At 43.3% G+C, this 19317-nt stretch overlaps 1 protein-coding gene across 1 annotated transcript; it reads left to right on the top strand.

Annotated features, from left to right (window-relative positions):
• The first annotated feature begins 400 nt into the window (after window positions 1-400).
• On the top strand, window positions 401-18584 carry Cd48 (CD48 molecule). Its single transcript, XM_076861709.1, has 4 exons — window positions 401-604; window positions 9736-10053; window positions 14070-14336; window positions 16553-18584. Exons 1-4 carry the CDS (start codon window positions 514-516, stop codon window positions 16645-16647), a joined length of 771 nt encoding a protein of 256 aa, XP_076717824.1. The 5' UTR covers window positions 401-513; the 3' UTR covers window positions 16648-18584.
• Window positions 18585-19317: the final 733 nt, after the last annotated feature.

The following is a 19317-nucleotide window of genomic DNA, read 5'->3' as shown; positions in this document are numbered from 1 at the left end:
GAAATCTTCCACTAATGTTCAGTGGATAGGCCAATGTAAAGGGTCCAGCTGAATTGATCGCAAGGTCAGAAGAGTTGGGGGTGGCAGGTGCGGCAGTTATTGTCTAACTTTCTGTTCCGAATGAGACCTAATCATGCTTGGATAGGCATCTGCTTTGTATCGTCCCCTGATTTAATCAAAGTGATTTCTTCCTGGGAACTTATCACCATCCTTCACGGCTTCTGAGCATTGACCCCTCTGAGAACCTAGTAGAAGCTCTGAACCTTCTCCCCACTGGAAAAGCACTAATACATATTTTTAAAAATTTTTATTCTGTTGCCATGGTGCTTTCAAATGAAAAACCTCATAAACTTCCTGTTCTTCTTTCCGCCCCTCCTCTGCCGCAAGTGTACTGGGTGTGGAGAAAAGTTCATTGGGTATTTTCCTCTAACCTTGCTTCTTTTTGAGTTGCCTTTCTACCTTTGGTCTCTTTCTAGCCCAGCTCTTGGCTGTCTCCAGCAATCCTGCAAATCCATGGAAAGTACTGTGCGCTCCCGGCGATGGAACTGGTGGCCGGCTCCAGGACTGTTACTGCTGTTGTCTCCTCTGGTGACCAGTATGCAAGGTACTTTCCACCAACTGCCTGTGACTCTGCACCAAAAGCATGGTCAGACGGGAAAGGAGAGACGGGACGCGGCTCAGCCCTGCAAGTGGGGGTCTGGTCTTTGAGGCAACAGGCGTTCCTGTACCCGTAGAAGTTTGGGGAGACTTCCTTAGCTTTGGAGAATCAGGCTCCATCTCTTTGCCTTAGGTGTCATTCCAAAATAGGACCTGAGGCCACGGGAAGCCGTACAAGAGTCAGGACTGCTGAAGCTCACCACCTCGTGTGCTCAGGGTCAAGGCTGCTTTTCATTTCCCCAGTGACCACTTCCAGATCATCTTTCTTCCTCTAGTGTTGGAATTCCCGGGCCACAAAGAAGGAGTTAAGCTTCTGTCTTTCTGGCTATTTCACCCATTAGCATCTCAGGGTTTTTTTTTTTTGTTGTTGTTGTTGTTGTTGTTGTTGCTGCTGCTGTTTTCACTTAAAGGTTTTTAGTGCTCACCATTATGCATAAAAATGAGAACAATGAACAGCGTGGAGAAGTTCAGCAAGCATCCTAAAATTAGGAAGGTATGCAACTTTTTGGAAGAAGAGTTAGTAATACCTGGAGAAAATCTAGTCAGTCCCTCATACAGGGCTGTCTGGGCAGGGGGGATGTGGGGGCAATCTTTTGGATCTGGCCTGGTTCTCATGACTCTCTCTGTAAACCTAGGGACATACTATATTCAGGGCCTTTTGTAATTATATGGACCCCTTGGGGCTGACTCAGTGCGTCGGACACTGGCATGGGCTCTGGAGTGAGGACTGTTATGAAGTATTAATCCAACTGCTGGGATCCACACTACCAGGAGAACTGGAGTGTTTCAGAACTCTCTTTGGTTAAACACACCCTGACCGTTAGACATTGTCTGACTTTTCCATGTTGGACCTTCTTCCTGGCCATTTATTCTCCTTTGGCCCGAATGTACAGACGACCTCTGATTCTAATTTCCCAAAGGAATTTCCACACATCGATCTTTATCAGGATTCTAATCATGTTCCTTCAGGCCCTTCCTGGCCATCCAGGTTTAGATCCCAGTCTGTGACTTTCGGAGATTTTCTTAATCTCTAAATTTAATTTTGCTGTTTGTCTTGAAAGAGGTGCCCTCTCTCTTACCTCGGGGTCTACATACACACCTTTGTGTCTGCCAGGCCCAGGCCTCTCTGACTGTGTCTCCCTCCTGGTATCCATTCCCTTTGTTGACTCCACGCCACCCACCCTGGCCTCCCTGCTGTGTTTAAATATGGCAGACATCCCCCCACACCGAGGGCCTTGGATCCAGTCTCTTATACCCCATTTGCCTATTTGGCTTCCTCTCTAAGTTTTCTCTTTTTGTTATAGCAATTGTCACTTCCTAACAAACGGAGAGCATTGGTTTTGATTAGGTTAGCATCATACATTTCCCTAACTTAGAGTAATTAAAACGAACATCGAATACTTACTGAGTGTCAGGCATTACAGTAGGCATTTTTAATGTTATTCCATTTAGTTTCCGTAAGAAGTTTGTAGGTGATGATTATTCTCTACATTTTCCAGACGAGAACGCTATATTTCAAAGAAATTAAGAAATTCTCCAAGGACACACAGATCTAACTTCCAAACCGTGTCCATATGATTAGGCTTTCCTGAGATTAAGCCCAGGGAATCTTGATAAAGGCCAATGAGTCTAAATCCTTTTGCGTATAGAATATGCCTACGGATGATCATCTGATCCCGACTCTCTGACTTTAGTCCTATTAAACACACTCAGGCTGACCTTAATCTTTCTGTATGCCTTTAAAAAAGTTGTCTTCCCTTTTAGCTCTGAGCTTTTTGTTCAACCTAGAATTCTCTGCACCCTCTTCTCTTCCTGCCCTTTTGGCTTCCATTTTCATATGATTTCTTCCTGAAAACCTTAGATTCCAGATTATGGTTTGTGAATTGCTTGTTTGGTTCTCTTTTCTTGAGCTTCATGAAGATAGGAATCATGTTCGGTGTTAATGCTGTTGAACTTGGCACAGTGACTGGAATATAGCAAGTGCTCAATAAATAATTGTTCAATAAATGAATGAATTGCTTAAAAGAACTTCCTTTTAGACTGTACATCTCTATATTCCAGAGGAAGTAAGTAGTTTTCTTCTTCTAGTGAGGAGTGATTTTATGGAAAACTCTGAGAAGCACTCTCAGATCTCCTCAGATTGAGTTTCTCAGCTCTCTAATTTCAAGGCAAGCTCTCTGATTCAGAGTATCCTCCACTGCTGGAGGACATTTTTTTCCTTCCCACAGCTCTTAGCAAGATGCAGTACAAACCGCACTATAATAGAAATTGGAAAAACTATGTTCCATCTGGGTTCTATGCTATGGGATTTTTCTGTAAGATATAAAGCTTCAGCCTCAGCTTCTTCAACTCTATAATGGGTATAATAGCATGCTTCCCATTTCTTTGAGAGGTCGCTATCAAGATCAAATAAAATAAAGAATGTGAAATTACAGCCAGGATTGGTGGTTCCTACCTGTAACCTCAGCTACCAAGAGGCTGAGGCAGGAGGATCACAAGTTAGAGGTCAGCCTAGGCAACGTAGTAAGATTCTGTCTCAAAATAAAAGAGCTGAAGATGTAGTTTAGTGTGGGGGGAAAAAGTGAAACTGCAATTGTGACACACACGCAGTTTGAATAGAATTCATTTATTGGATGTGAGAAGCAAGGGAAAGAAAGGTATTGAGAATAACTCCTAGAATTCTGGCTCAAGCAACCAGAGGCCAGCCTCAATAACTTAGTGAGACCTGTCTCAAAATAAAAAATAAAAGAGGCTGGGGGTGTAGCTCATTGGCAAAGCACCCTAGGTTTAATCCCCAATATTGCAAAAAATAAAAATAAGAAAATCACAATTATTTATTTTGTCCACAAATCTATGGGCAAACTGTGCTCAGCACTTCTCACATATGACCTCTCATATATTTGCAGAAAGATCCTGGTTGTCTTAGGGGCACCTCAAAGGCATCTTCATTCACATGATTGGTGAATGAAGAGGTGCCTGTCACCACCCAGCTGAAGCCACCTGGAGTGTGTTCCAAGAGAAACAGGCAAACACTACATGGTCTCTCTCTCTCTCTCTCTCTCTCTCTCTCTCTCTCATTCTTTTTTTTTCTTTTAGTTGTATGAAGATTGAATCCAGGGGAGCTTTACCACTGAGCTACATGTATATTTTGAAACAAGGACTCGCTAAATTGCTGAGACTGGTCTCGAACTTGCAATCCTCCTGCCTCAGCCTCCCAGGTTACTGAGATTAAAGGCATGCGCCACTGCACCTGACTGCATGGTCTTTTGTAATCTAGTTTTGCAAGTCAGAGTTCTATATTCAGTTCATTGATGCAGTTATCAAAGCCAATCCAGGCTCAGAGAGAGAGAATGCGAACCCTGTCTATAGATGGGAGGAGTGTAAAAAAAAAAAATTAGACTTTTAAAAAAAACTGCTATAATCAAACTTACTGCTCTTCCACCATTCCTTGCCTTTGGTTGCTCGAGCCAGAATTCTAGGAGTTATTCTCAATACCTTTCTTTCCTTTGCTTCTCACATCCAATGAATTAATTCTATTAGTTCCATCTTCAAAAATACCTCTTCAATAGGTCCCATCCCATCATCCCAATTGCCAGCCATTCATTTTCTTTTATAACCAATACCACAATGACCACTTATCTTGACTTCCTTTTGACTTCATTCTTTCTAGCTTATTCTACACACGGTCATTGATATTCATTTTCTAAACTGACTGTTTATTTCACTCTTCTGCTTAAACTTCTCTGTGGCTGCTCTAGTCCATGAGAAAGCAGAAACTCTTGAGTGTAAAACTCACACCTCATAATAAAGCTGCCTCCTGCCCTCACCTAGTCAACTCTTTAAATGAGTCTTGCTTTTGTGGTCTTTAAGCATTTGAGACTTTTTTTTTTTTCCTTTCCCCCTCTGGTTGGAACACCTACTATTGCAGGCCCTTATCTTTCCCTGGCTTAATCCTGTTGATGTTAATTCACTTCTACAGAAGTCGTTCCTGACCCCGAAACTCCAGTGATGTGTTTCCTTTTATGTGCTCCTTAGAGGCCTGCATTTTCCTCATCCTAACTCTTCTCAGCAATGATAGAATCATCTCATTCCCTCTTTTCCCTGGAGTGGAAGGTCCTAAGGGAAAGAGCTATATCCACCTATTATATGTGCCGGGAGGTCGGCCTGTAGTGAGTGCTCACTCTGTAGTTATTAGATAAGGGAACAGTGAATAAGTGACGCACCTACTGTGTCTGCAGAGGTGGATGGACAGAAGGAGATGGAGCAAGTTAGGAGTCCTTCTTTCAGCTGAGCTGGGCTTTCAGACTCGTCCTGCTGGCCCTGATCAAGTCTCTCTCTTATTTCCCACAGTGGCCACTTCAAACTTTCGCCCCCATCTTCAAAGTATCTGACCTCTGTCTGGTGCCTCCCAGCAAAGAACTTGCCTCTTTGCTGGAGGAGGAAGTGGCTTAGAGATTATTAGGCAGAAAACCCTTGAGCTTTCTGTCCACCATTTCCAAACTGGAAACTTCTCGACTATCTTCTTTCCTCCCTTTTCCCTCAGAGGATAAGGTCTCCCCACTCCCCAAACAAGATCTGTGCCTTCCATGTTGTGCTGAGCCCTGAGAAGCTCTTGCCTTTGGTTGCTTGAGCCAGAATTCTGGGAGTTATTCTCAATACCTTTCTTTCCCTTGCTTCTCACATCCAATGAATTAATTCTATTAGTTCCACCTTCAAAAATACCTCTTCAATAGGTCCCATTCCATCATCCCAATTGCCAGCCATTCATTTTCTTTTATAACCAATACCACAATGACCATCTGTCTTGACTTCCCTTTGACTCCATTCTTTCTAGATTATTCTACTTACTGTCATTGGTATTCATTTTCTAAACTGACTGTTTATTTCACTCTTCTGCTTAAAATTTCTCTGTGGCTGCTCTGGTCCATGAGAGACCAGAAACTCTCTCATGGACCTATCTGTCCCCTCCTTTTCCTTCAGGCCTCTCCCTCCACTGGCTTTATCCCATGACTGTCTCAGCTCAAGGCATTTCCTTTCCTATAAAGCAAAACAAAAAAAAAATGATCTTACCTTCCATGCAGTGCCCTTTACTCAATGCTCTATATTATCCTTCCCTTTCACACAGAAATGTCTTCAAAGAATTGCTCATTTCTCTGATTTCTCCTTCCTTACCTTTAGATTCCATTGCAATAATACCCATTAAACTCATTATATCACCTCTCTCAGGAAATAGCAGCCTGATTATTTTGTCACCCAAGTCACAAATCTAGGGTCTTGATAGCCATTGACAACTTGCTTCCTAAAAGGGTTTGAAAGAATTTTTAAATATCTGATATCACTAGAGAGCTCCAGGTAATGCCACATCAATATCTTTATGATTCACCTCTTTTTTTTTTTCTTCCTTAAAGTTTCACTAGACACACAAGACTTGTATCTAGAGTAATTAAAACTTGCTGTTTAGCACCCCCTTCTCTTTCCTGGGTGGTTTTTCTGTTACAAGATTAAGGCTTCTTTTTTCTTTATTATTTTTTATTTATATATGACAGTGGAATGCATTACAATTCATATTACACATATAGAGCATGATTTTTCATATCTCTGGTTGTATACAAAGTATGTTCACACCAATTCGTGTCTTCATACCTGTACTTTGGATAATGATGTCCATCACATTCCACCATCCTTTCTAAACCCCTGCTCCCTCCCTTCCCCTCCCATCCCTCTGCCCTATCTAGAGTTCCTCTATTCCTCCCGTGCTCCCTCTCCGTACCCGATTATGGATCAGCCTCCTTATATCAGAGAAAACATTTGACATTTGGTTTTGGGGGGATTGGCTAACTTCACTTAACATTATCTGCTCCACCTCCATCCATTTACCTGCAAATGCCATGATTTTATTCTCTTTTATTGCTGAGTAAAATTCCATTGTCTATATATGCCACATTTTTTTTATTCATTCATCTATATACTGAAGGACGTCTAGGTTGGTTCCACAGTTTAGCCTCTTATAATTCTACTTCCCTACAGACCAGAAGCAGGGGTTGGGCACAGTCAGGAGCTGCTTCTGTTGCTACTAAAAGATGCAGGTCAACATTATAACTTTCATCCTAAGCATCCAGACACATCACCAACTGCTTTATTCTGTTTCCATTCCATCAGAATAGTAGGATTTATTTTTCTTCTTTCCTTTAAGATTGCTTCACCTACCATCTACAAGACAAAATTGTTAGGAAGGCAAAGGAAGAATTCAATCACCAATTACCAGTTTCTTATTTCTCAGTAAGAAGTCACAGCCAATCACTAAGTCAGCCTTTCTAGAACTGTTAGCCACGGAGAGACGGAAGATGCAACATCCCACACATGTTTGCATCTCAGCACTCATGACATATTGAAATGAATGCTGACTATTTGTCACGATGTCAGACCTTGAAACATTCCATCTCCTGAGCATATGTCTGAGACTTCTTGTAGAGTTTGACAAAGATGATCTAAGCCAGCAGTTCTCAATGAGGGTGGGGAGTGGGAATTTTTTCCATGGAGGGCAATAATGAGAGTCTGGAAGACATGTCTAGTGATTTAAAAATCCTTGAGAGAATGTCTTTTTAGACTGTATGGTGTAAGAGGCCAGAACCTCCATCTGCATTGCTGATATCAGAGCACAGCGCCAGGCACACTGTGGTTGTGCAATGACTATTGCTTGGACTGAATCAATTCTGTCAGAGGACTGGACCAATCAGAAGCACTGTGGGAATGAATGCCTAGGAGTGTGTGCCTAGGTACCAGGACAGCGTAGGCATCCAATGAATGTCTGATGAATTGACAGTTGGATAGTTGGAAGGATGAATGGATCTTAAAAGCCCTGGGACACAGATATTTTTATCTTTTAGTGGCTGAAGAAGATATTTTTGGAAATGACAGACATGTGGGAAGTGAACAGCTAGGTATATACGTTGTTGAATGAGATGACTAAGTGTCTGTGTGATGGTGTAGGATAACAGAATGATGTAGGAAGTGTTCCTCCTTTTTTCTACCTTTAATATTTGTTTTTGCAACTCTTTCCCAGACTGCTTTGCAGCTCTTTCCCAGGCTGCTTTGCAGCTCTTTCCCAGACTCCATATACATAATTTTCATTCCTCTTTTTTCAGACCTCCCTTCACCTTCCACCCTCTAGTTATCGTCTTTTCTTCCTCCTGTAGCACCTAAGTCTTACATAATCTGGAGTATCCTTGTGAAAAAAAAAATATTAACAAAACTGTAAATACATTTGGGAACAAAAACCAATTCAGTTTGAATGAAAAAAATAAATAAATTCCAACAAACGACAAATTTTTAAAAATGGACAAATATGTCATAAGTCACAAAAAGCCAGAAAAATGGCATTATAATTTTAATTAGTTAAGTGACTTCATGTTTCTATAACATTTTGCCACAGAATAGCTCTGGCTATTGATCATGTCAAACCTTGTCTTTCCTCTACTTCCCTTCTATGGTCTGCCAGCTGGCCTGGTACAGGAAGCAGGGCAGGGCCCAGCAGCAATGTTCCTCTGTGCCACTTCTTCCTTCATCAGCGTAGCTGGCAGTGACCTTGCACAGAACAGTCTGAACCACACAAATACACCCCAGGAGTTCAGACAAAACATCCCCCAGTTCCAGTTCCCCTTAGCCAGATTCCAAACAGCTACAAGCACGACACCACCCAGCACAAGTAGAAATGTGACGAAAAAAGACTGGAAACAGGGAGTGGTCCAATTATTTCTGTTTATTAAGACATGAATACACTATTAGGGCCCCTCTAAGGCCATACAAGAGACCCCAAAGCTTCAGTTTCATCCCTTTCATAGTAATTCTGCCTCCATCCAAATGTTGTCAACTATAGTAGGCATAAATGGTCTCCACTTTCTTACCATCTAATAACTTACTTCAAAATAAATTAAATGCCATAGGATATATAAGCCACTTTTACAGGGAATTTAAAAAAAAAAAAAACAGAGCAAAATATTATCAATGAAATGAAAATATCTTTATCCACTCTCCCCAATCCCAACTTTCCCTGTGACTGTCTCAACACCCATTCCCCTGGCTCATTCTGTGCCTTCTATTCTGACCTCCTTGCTGTTGTTTAAATATGGCAGACACCCCATCACCACCATCACCACTACCACCACCACCACCACAGGGCCTTGGCTGTAGCTCTTCCCTCTTCCTATTTTACTCTTACCCCAGATGTCTGCCTGGTTTTCTCTCTCCTTCTTTAAGTCTCTGCTCAGATGTGACCTACTCATCATCTAGTAAATGACATCTCCCCCCAAACTCTACTAGTACTCAGAGCTCCCCTTACTCTATTCTAGGTTCCTCTTTTGTTAGAAAAACTACTACCACCTACCATATACTATATAATGCATTTAGTTATCATATTTATTGCTTGTTCTAATGCTAGCTTAAGGATCTTTGCTGTTTAATTCATTGATGGATCCCAAATGCCTCAAACAGTGCCCAATACAGGGTACTCGACAAATATTGCCTTTTAAACATTCTTTGACTCATCCTTGTGGTCATCTTCTCCAAAAGAGACTTCCCTAGGATTTCCTCCATCCTCTACCCCTACTCCCTGGACAGGGGCAGATTCCCTAACACTTTGTATGTATCTTTGTTGTCGTATCCAAAGATATTTACACATCAGGATAATTGGTTTGGGGGTCTATCCTGAAGGGTGTTAAATCTTTCAGGATAGAAACATGTATTGCTTATGTCTACACCTCCAGAGACGAACATAATGCTTATTGAACTAGATTGAACTGACACGAAACCCAAACCCAAAGAAGGGATGTGATTTTCATCAATTTATTTGAAAATTTACTGGTATGAAAGGAAGGGAGAGACCCAAGGCCAACTCAGCATCTCAAGCCGCAACTGCCACTGGATTCCTGATTCTGGGTCGAGTACCTTTGACAAAAATCTTACTCATTATCCCCAAGCAGAAATCCCTTCCTTCTTCCCTGGTCCACCAGCCCAAGAGAAAGCCTGGGCCACTGGGGGGTACTGCTTCCTCCAAGGTGGGTCTCTGGTTTTCATTGGCAGATCCTTCAATGCCTGGAAAGACGGTGGTCTCTGGCAGCAATGTAAGTCTGCAAGTCCCCGAAGATTCACTGGGTAACTACAAGCAACTAATTTGGTTTTACAACCCCCAACAAAAGATTGTAGAATGGTATGTGTCGTCGTCGTCCTCTCCTACCTACTACAAGTCTCCACTGAAGCCCAGAATCCGCCTGGATCCTCAACGTCCCGCGCATCTGCACATCCATCAAGTGCAGAAAGAGGACAGCAGTACCTACATCTTAAGAGTGTCGAATGACGATGGCAAAGAGCAGGAATGGAAGATACCCCTGCAGGTATTTGGTGAGTTGTGGGAACCGGGGCGAGTTCCTATTCCAGGGCCTCCGTGTAAACCACAGGGAGACTTCTGAGAGTCATGGTGACACTTTCCAGTGGGACAAAGAGAAGAAAAAACCTCAGGGAAGGCTGAATTCATGTCCTCCCAGAGCCATTTCTACTTGGGGGTAAGCCTGAGCCAGCAAGCCCTAAAATTGGTGGCCATAGGACATTTAAAACCTCATCTGAGCCTGGCATGGTGGCACACACCTGTAATCCCAGTGACTCAGGAGGCTGAGACAGGAGGGGATCACAAGTTCAAAGCCAGCCTCAGCAGTTTAGTGAGATGCTAAGCCACTTTGATCTTGTCTCAAAAATCTAAAAATTAAAAATAAAAAGGACTGGGGACAGAGCTCAGTGGTAAAGTGCTTCTGGGTTCAATCCCTGGTACCCCAAAAATTAAAAAAAAAATCTGAAGTGAACCTAAGAGAAAGAAAACAGTAGGTTATTTCCAATTTCCTTCACCTTTTCCTATAATCCACCCCAATCTGTTCTGAACTCGTCTTAATTTATATCTCTGAACTTGGACTTCATCAGACCCATGTAAAAAGATACAAGAGCTGAAGGACAGAACAGGAATATTATGGAGAGTCTCTTACCTATCAGAATGAGTATAACAAAAACTTCCACTTACAGTTCCAAGCCAACCAGTGTATGGACAATAAGAACTGAGACAGATCTGGATTCAAACTCTAGTTAAGTGAAATAAGCCAGGCACAGAAAGAGAAATACCACATGCTCTCACTCATCTTGGTATGGTGGCACATGCCTGTAATCCCAGCAACTTGGGACCCTGAGGCAGTAGGATCACAAATTCAAGGCCAGTCTGGGCAACACAGTGAGACACTTTCTCAAAACAAAAAAAATAAAAAGGGCTAGGAATGTTACCTGGGACGTAAATCGCCCTTGGGTTTGGTCCCCAGCACTGGAAGGCAGGGGGTGTTGATCTCATAGAAGCAGATGATAGAGGGCTGGGGGTTCAGCTCAGTGGTGGAGCGCTTGCCTAGCATGTGTGATGCCCTGGGTTTGATCCCCAGTGCGCGCACACACACACACACACAAGGAAGAAAAAAGAAAAAAAAAAGAAACAGTGGAAAAGTGGTCCTTAGAAGTTAGAAAGGGCAGGGAGAGAAGAGATACAGAGACGTTGATAATAAATGCCAAAATATTGTTAAATAAGAGGAATGAGTCCTAGCATCATACAGCTAAGTAGGGTAACTAGAGTCTACAACATCTTATGAAATATTTCAAAATAACTAGAGTTCAAAGTTTCCCAAACATATAGAAATAACCAGTATTTGAGAATATGGATGCTAATTATCTGCTTTGATCATTACATATTTCACACAGGTATCAAATTATCATACTGTACCCCCATAATATATATATATATATATATATATATATATATATATATATATATATATACTTACGTGTCCATCAAAACAAAAATAATCTCAGGTCAGTTACTAGCTGTGTGACTTTGGAAAATTATCTTAATATCTCTGTGCCCATATTAGGTAAGATCCTTTTCATGGTAAGTTACAGAAACCAATTCTCTGTCCCTTAAGAAAGGAGAAGTTATTTTTAAGAAACCAGATCTATTTAAAGTAATTCAAGCAGTGTAACTGAGTCAAGTAGGACAGAAGAGGAGGAAGACTGAGAACAGTGTCAGCCCAGATTCCCCACGTTCAGGAGTCTATGGCTGTGCCTATGGATTCCTGCCATTAACCTGACTTATCAAAGTTTAGACTTTTTTTTTTTTTTTTTTTTTAACCCTGGGTTTAAATTCTCAGTAAATTTAATGAGAGAAAAGCTGATTTATCCAGCTTGATTTGGGTCTGTGTTTTTGATCTATGTGTCTGTGTATCTGATGTAGAAATGTGGTTCTCAGGGGGCGTCCATGGCGTGGAGTGGGCCATTATTGCAGAAGAGGGGCCTCACCCATATCCAAGGGGATATTCATACAGAGCCTTGGCTCCTCATCGTATTATGATGACAGTTATATTATCCTTTTAGAGTGTTATAAGGATCAAAATGGATAATGAGAAATTTTTAAAAAAACTTTTTACTGCTGACATAGTGCAGATGAGGAGTGTTGTATATATTCACGTCCCACCAGCCCAGTGGTTCCCCCTGGTCTAAGAGGCCACATTCCCCTCTCATTCACTTCCTCCATCTCATATGGCTTGAAAATTCAGCAGGTCCTTGGGAGGGGAAAGTCTCTTACCATGGTGTTTTGTCCAGTCAAGGACACAGAATAAACAAAAATTAAAGGCCCCTGTATGTACCGTTTACCAAACTCTGTAATTTTTGTGATGTAAACATCCCCCCTCCATCCCACACTCAGCTGATTCCAAGTAACTAAAGTTTTTCAAAAATGAAGAAATTGCAAATTTCCAGAGTTCCTACGAAATCACAAATGGTTTAGCTCCAGCACACTCTGTGTCTGAAGGTGAGATTCCCCAGGGTGTGATTAGCAAAAAGAGTCATCTTTCCGTTCAGCCCAGGCGTCCATGATCACTCACAGCGGGTGGATCCAGACCACCCTGGCTGCCCAGGGCTGTGCTGTCTGTGGGAGGAAATGAGGAAGGAGTCTGAGTGGGGAGGCTAGAACACAGGAAATGGTGTAAACGCGCGGTATACAGATTGCTCAGTGTAGCCTGTAGGGGAAGTCCTGCAACCCAGGAGGGCTCTGAGGAGGAGCTGAAATTTGAGCGCAGGGGGCCAAACTGGTAGTTCCTATATTGTCCTCACACATACAACCCAGAGACAAGCTCTGGTCGGGTAAATTCTCTGCCACATTTTAATCCTATGGGGTCTGACCTACACTGATTCTGCAGGACCAGATGCAGGGATTACCTCTCACCGCATCTGGCAGCAAGACAGCAGAGTGATAGTGATAGGACCTTCAGCATGTGTGCGATTCTCACAGGCTGTGGAAAGCACTTCTCCATGGACCATGGCACGTGTTCTCGCTGACACTGGTGGTGAGGTTGAGTCATTTTACAGATGAGCTCAAGGGAGTGGACTCCATTACTCAGTGTCACCCCACCAGAGTCACGTCCAGGACCCAGGCTGGCCTTGCTTCAAAGCTAGTGTTTTGTTTTTTGTCTCATAACCGCTTCATCCATCCATCCGTCCATCTCTTCATCCATCCACCTATCCCACCCTGCCGTGTGGCAAACACTATACTAGACACTTGAGATCAGAGTTTATAGACCAAACACCACTGACACATGCTGGGGGTTACAGAAAGTTCTCTGTAGCTCTGCTAGAGGCCACACGGATGGAATTTCCCCTGGGTGGTTGTGTCAAGTCACACGCTGGTTGGTATCCCTTACCTCAGGACGCTCCCAAAGTCTGAACTGGAGAATTTTGGAAGGACAGATGATTGGGCCCAAAGTGCATGGTTGGCACCCCCTCTATAATTCCAGCAACTTGGGAGGCTGAGGCAGGAGGATCACAAGTTCAAGGCCAGCCTCAGCAACCTAAAGAGACCCTAGCCCAAAATTTTAAATAAATAAATAAATAACAAGAGGTGGGGGTATGTAGCTCAGTGGTAGAGAGACCCTGAGTTCAATATTCCAGTCTCACACACAAAAAAATGGGGGTACCAGGCTGAACATCTGGGACAGTTGGGATCCCAGGTCTCACCCCAGCTGATCTCTCTGGGTATTTTGTCTGGGACATCACCCCACTTGATCCTGACTGCATGTGATGGACTCTGGCTCCCCCTGCTGGAGCCAGAAGAACTCAGGAAGTAGTAGCCCCTGAAGCCTCCAGAGGTCCAAGCTGCTCACTGGCTCCCTCTGTAGGACCCTCTTCTCCACTGCTTTTCTCCTGTGGCCCTCACCAGCCCTCCCGGGTTCCCCTTGTACTGTGTATGGTTGGCTAAACCGTTGCTGTAAAAAAAGGAAAAAAAAAAAAAAAAGAAGAAAAAGCCTCAATTCATTGTCCCGTAATATCCTCCTCATTTTCAGACCCTGTTCCTGGGCCCGTCATAGAAATTGAGAAGGCAGAAGAAGTAAACGGCAATTGTTACCTGAACTTGTCATGTGCGATACAGGACGAGTCAGCCAGCTATGCTTGGTATGGGGACTCGGGGCCCTTTCCAAATGAGTTCCAGAAAAAGGTGCTCGAGGTCTCTGTTAATCCACAAAACCAGTCCAGGTTTTACACCTGCAAAGCCAGCAATCCTGTAAGCAGCAAGAACGATACGGTCTACTTCATTCCGCCCTGTACTTTAGGTAAGAAATGATGTCCCCAGGAGCTGAGATGGGCACAGGGTGACCAGCTGTCTTTTTCATGAGAGAAGGTGAGGGATCTGCTCAGCCCTCCGGCACAGAATGTGGTAGAGAACCCCGGAGGTGTCTGGGAGACTTGGGTTCTACTCCGGAGTCTGCCTCCACCTCTCAGTTCCTTCACCTCACTTTTGTGAAGCTCAACATCCTTGGATGCCAAGGGTATTTAGCATAAGATCTCTGATGCTCCCCATCCCGCTCCACTCTCATGATCCACAGTCTGAAGCCCGGCTAATTGTAGGACAGACTGAAACATAAGGGTGAGCGGGGAAGACAGATGGAAAGCTGTCCAGGCTTTGTCGAGCAAGAGCCCAAAGCTTCAAGGCAAGAAGGAAAGGGAGGTGGGCAGGAGAGGGGCTCTCCAACAGGACTGAGAGCCTCACCCTTAGGTGGAGACTCTGCCCGGTTTGGGTTCCTGGATGAAGACAGAAATGCAAACTCTGAGTTTTATGTTTCCGATTCCTCTGTGTCTCTGGAGAGGACCCACTCTGGAGTATCGCTCCTGGCTGTAGCTCAGGCCTCCCCAGGGGTTATCCAGGGACAGCTGAGCTTGGAGGTTTTAGAGTCGGTCACGCTTGAGGTCAATCCTGACACTACCGTTTACTAGCTATAAACAAATTACTTAGCTTCCCCCAAGTCGTGTCTTTCTTGAAGATAAAATCATTGTTCTCGCCTCATGATGTGATAAGGAATAAGACAACGCATATAACCGACCTCACATCATGATTGATGAGTCCTCAATGAAAAGTGGCTGAATGGGGTTCATTCCCTTCAATTCTGGAGACAATAAGATCACAGTCTCCAGCACTCTGGGTCCCCTACCCTCCATGCCTCTAAAGTGATATCCCTGAGCCCCTGTATACATGTTCTTCCAGAATAACTCATACCTGTGGTGCTGATGTTCACCTGTAGTCCTCAGCTATTAACGAATTACTTAGCTTCTCCAAGTTATGCCTTTTTTTTTTTTTTTTTTGGTGGTGATAGTGGTGCTGGGGATGGAACCCAGGGCCTTGGGGAAGCTAGGCGAGCACTCTACCAACTGAGCTACATCCCCAGACAAGTTGTGTCCTTCCTAAAGATAGGAATGATAATCCATTCATGTTTTTGTGATCTTCCTGGGCTCAGTCTTCCCCTCCACTGATTACTCTGTTCTCACAGGTGGGCTATGGGACCTGACCGCTCTTCTTTCTTATTTCCAGCTAACTGGACATGTCTTTTTAACCTGTCCTAATATGCCCTGCTCTTCTGCCACCCCAGACCCAGTGTGACAGGTCGCTGTCTGACCATGAGATCACAATTTGGCTGGGCAGGCTCAACACCACTTTCATATCAATACCACCTGTGGAGATCCAAAAAAGAAAGAGGCACAGTCCTGTCCCTTACAGAGTGGGGTGGCTGCTCATTTGCAGAGGGATAACAGTAATCATGTGCCCATTGGGGGGGGAAGGGCTAAATCAGCACTAAATCAGTTTTGTCCCTTTTTAGCCATCCAAATTACCCTAGAAAGTACTCCTAACCTCATTTTCCTATTTTTCTATTCATCTCCTCTTATGATTTCTCCTTCCTTTCTTTCCCTTCTTTTTAAATCCTTCTTCCTTTCCTTTTTTAAAAATATTTTTAGTTGTAGATGGACCCAATGTCTTTATTATTTTCATTTTTAGGTGGTGCTGATGATCAAACCCAGTTCCTCACGTGTGCTAGGCAAGCGCCTTACCACTGAACCACGACCCTAACCCTCCCTTTCCTTTTTCCTTCCATCTTTTTGCACAGATGGTTACTGGGGTGGAGGAACAAAGCCTTCCCCGAAGTCAGCTGTGCCTAGCATTACAGCGTCACCTGTCTAGGCCTGAAATTCTGTCCAATCTCTTTGCTGTCAAGTATATGGGCTCAGCCTTTTCCAGCCCCATTATGCCAAGGGAAACTTCAAGCACAGGATTCAGCTGTTAGTGATATCTAAGGGATTTCTGTATGCTTTACACTTTACATCTGGAGGGATTGAACTCTTGAGAGGAAGAGGATGCCCCAGGCACACTGAGATTAGATGTAGGGAGGAAACTTTTTTCTTTGATTTATACTTTCCATGCCAATGTCCTAGTGCTCCTGCCCCTTCTCAACGCATTAACCAAGACACCTTAATGTTTGGGGTTTCTTTGCTCTTTCAGCCAGATCCTCTGAAGTAACTTGGATCATAAGTTGGTGGATGGTCATGGTACCCACTGCTGCTGGCTTCCTACTTACTCACTATGAACTCTTCTAATAATTTAAGAGTGAAACTTCAAGGCCATTGGATCTTACCTTCATCAGCAACCATGTTCTCAACCAGGACAGGAGCTCTGTTACATGGGATGAGACAAAGTATTTTTGCTGAAGCATCTTTGAAGATTCTCAATGAATTTTTTTATATGTCTGGGAAATATTTCATGTTATATTTCATAATTGTTTTTCAACACACATCCATGGATACATACATATTCATTCTTTCCACAAAAACAACATGATCATACTGTGATGTTTTTATTTTGTTGTTTTTACTTATTTATATATATATTTTTTGTGGTGCTGGTGATTGAATCCAGGGCCTTGCATACGGTAGGCAAGTGCTCTACCACAGAACTACATCCTCAACCCTACGAACATTTTCTTACGGTTTAAATAAACATTCGGTTTGACCATTTAAATTCCTGAAGTTGTTCCAAATCTAATAGTGCTGGTTCCACCAGCCTGGGCAGACTGGAAAGAGGACACACAAAAGAAGAGTGACAACAAGGTGTCTATGTGTCAGCACAGTTGAGAGTTAAATCGTACTACTTCTGATCTTTATTCCAACATCCATGCCAAGATTCCTGGGGTTCCCTGTCTCCAGCCTGCTCATGGAGAGTGATCTGAGTTCTTCCCTTCTTTTGTCACCATTGTAGCAGTGTGAACAACGTTTCAAATCTTAGTTGTATCATAGGATCAAATGAAACTATTTTTGTGTACTGGGCATTGAACCCGAGGGCCATTCTACCACTCAGCTCTGCCCCCAGCCTCTTTTATTTATTTACTTCTTAAATTTTGAGACAGGGTTTCACTAACTTTCCCAGGCCGTCCTCAAACTTGCAATTCTCCTTCGTGGGCCTCCCAAGTCACTGGGATTCCAGGTGTGCACCACTTTGCCCTGTTGAAAGCATCAAATCCCCACAATGTTTTTAATCAAGGTCTTCCATTATAAGCAGGAAGGACTCTCCAGGTCCACTACTGCATATCTCCTAAGATTTTTGCTTTATATTCTCCTCTAAGACTCCTCACAGACCTGGAGCTGGGAGGTCAGCCAAGGATGTCCTTTCCTTTCAGGGAACTGCCCACCACTTCTTATACCAGACTGGCCTCCCCTCTCTTTTACTGGCTGCAAAGATGCCCTCCCCTCCACACCCCATCTCTTCTGTGGTGTTCACCAAACCCTTTCATTTCCCCTTGAGGTCAGCAGAAAATCTCCTTCTTCCGGCTCCCTTTGCAGCTAGCTGGGGTCACATGACTGGTTTTGGCCACTAGCAAGTGAGAAGAATTGATGTGACAGGAAGTGAGGGAGCCTGGGAAATGGAGTCCTGTAATGCAGGGAGCCTGGGAAATGGAGTCCTGTAATGCAAGGAGCCTGGGTGTGAGCCATTGCTTGGAAAGCGACTACTTGGTCTGCATTGCATTTGCAAGATATGAAAGTCTGGGCCTGGCTTCCTAAAACACAGCTTTTCTCTCAGCCCCCTTATGGTCCCCCCGACCCCAATCTCAACTCACATCAGCCTGCATGCGTTCTCCAACTGGACTTTCTTAGGCTTCTTTCTGGAAATAGCACCCTCTGTTTTCCCCTCACTTTTGTCAGTGGAAGAGGAGGTTTTCTTGGGAAAACATGTAGACACATGTGCACATATATGTGCTCATGCATACACACAGAGGAACGGAATAAAAGCACTTTCGGCAGGTGTGATGATGCATGCTTCTAATCCCAGTGACTACAGAGGCTGAGGCAGGAGAATTGCAAGTTTGAGGCCAACCCCGATCAACTCAGTGAAACTCTGTCTCAAAATAAAAAAATACAAAGGGATGGGGATGTGGCTCAGTGGTAAAGCACCCCTCAGTTCAATCCCAATACTGAAAAAATAAATAGAAATGAAAAAGTTAGTAAAACATGAATATTTTCCTTTCTTCCTCAGTTTCTCTTTCTGCTTGAGATGTTATTTTTATTTGTTATTTAATGTTGGTCAAAGTGAAATGAAAATTTAAATTTTAAATCATCATGAATGGTCTATGATATGTGATATGTCTTAACACAAATACAAGAACATTTAATTTTAATGTGGAATCATTAAAATTACTCAATTCATATTTTGAACATGTACGTGCATTTGTATCTTGTTCTTACCAGAGGAGTGCAAATGCTACAAAAATCTAATTTAAGGCTGGACATGGTGGCCTATGAATCCCAGCAACTCGGCAAGAGTAGCACAAGTTCAAGGCCAACCTAGGCAACTTAGGGAGATCCTGTTTCCAAAAACAGGGGGGCGGAATTAGGGAGGTAGCTCAGTAGTCGAGCATCCCTGGGTTCAATTCTTATTATGGCAAAATAAAAAAGCAAACAAACCCTAACTTAACTGTAGTTTTCTACTTTTTGTTTTGTACCAGGGATTGAATACTGGGACACTTAACCACTTGTTGCGAGGTATCGAGCACCTCAGCAGGGTAATTTTTCCTGTTCAGGCAGGCATAAGCCACCTGAGAAAGTAAAATCTGAAATAATTAGTGAAGAAATAAAAGACAAAGTCAGAAAGAGTTTTAAATGCAAAGCGCCTGATAGGTCCAGCCCACACAGGAACTGGAGCTGAACAACTCAAAAATGGCTCTTGTGGTTTATGTCGGGGGCACATCCAAGGCAGGGGTAAGGTCCCAGGAGTGG

The sequence above is a fragment of the Callospermophilus lateralis genome, chromosome 7 (genome assembly GCF_048772815.1).
Source record: "Callospermophilus lateralis isolate mCalLat2 chromosome 7, mCalLat2.hap1, whole genome shotgun sequence".
NCBI classification, from domain to species: Eukaryota; Metazoa; Chordata; class Mammalia; order Rodentia; family Sciuridae; genus Callospermophilus; species Callospermophilus lateralis.
The sequence above is the reverse complement of the archived record's forward strand: the minus strand, read 5'-3'. Positions and strand labels throughout refer to the sequence as shown.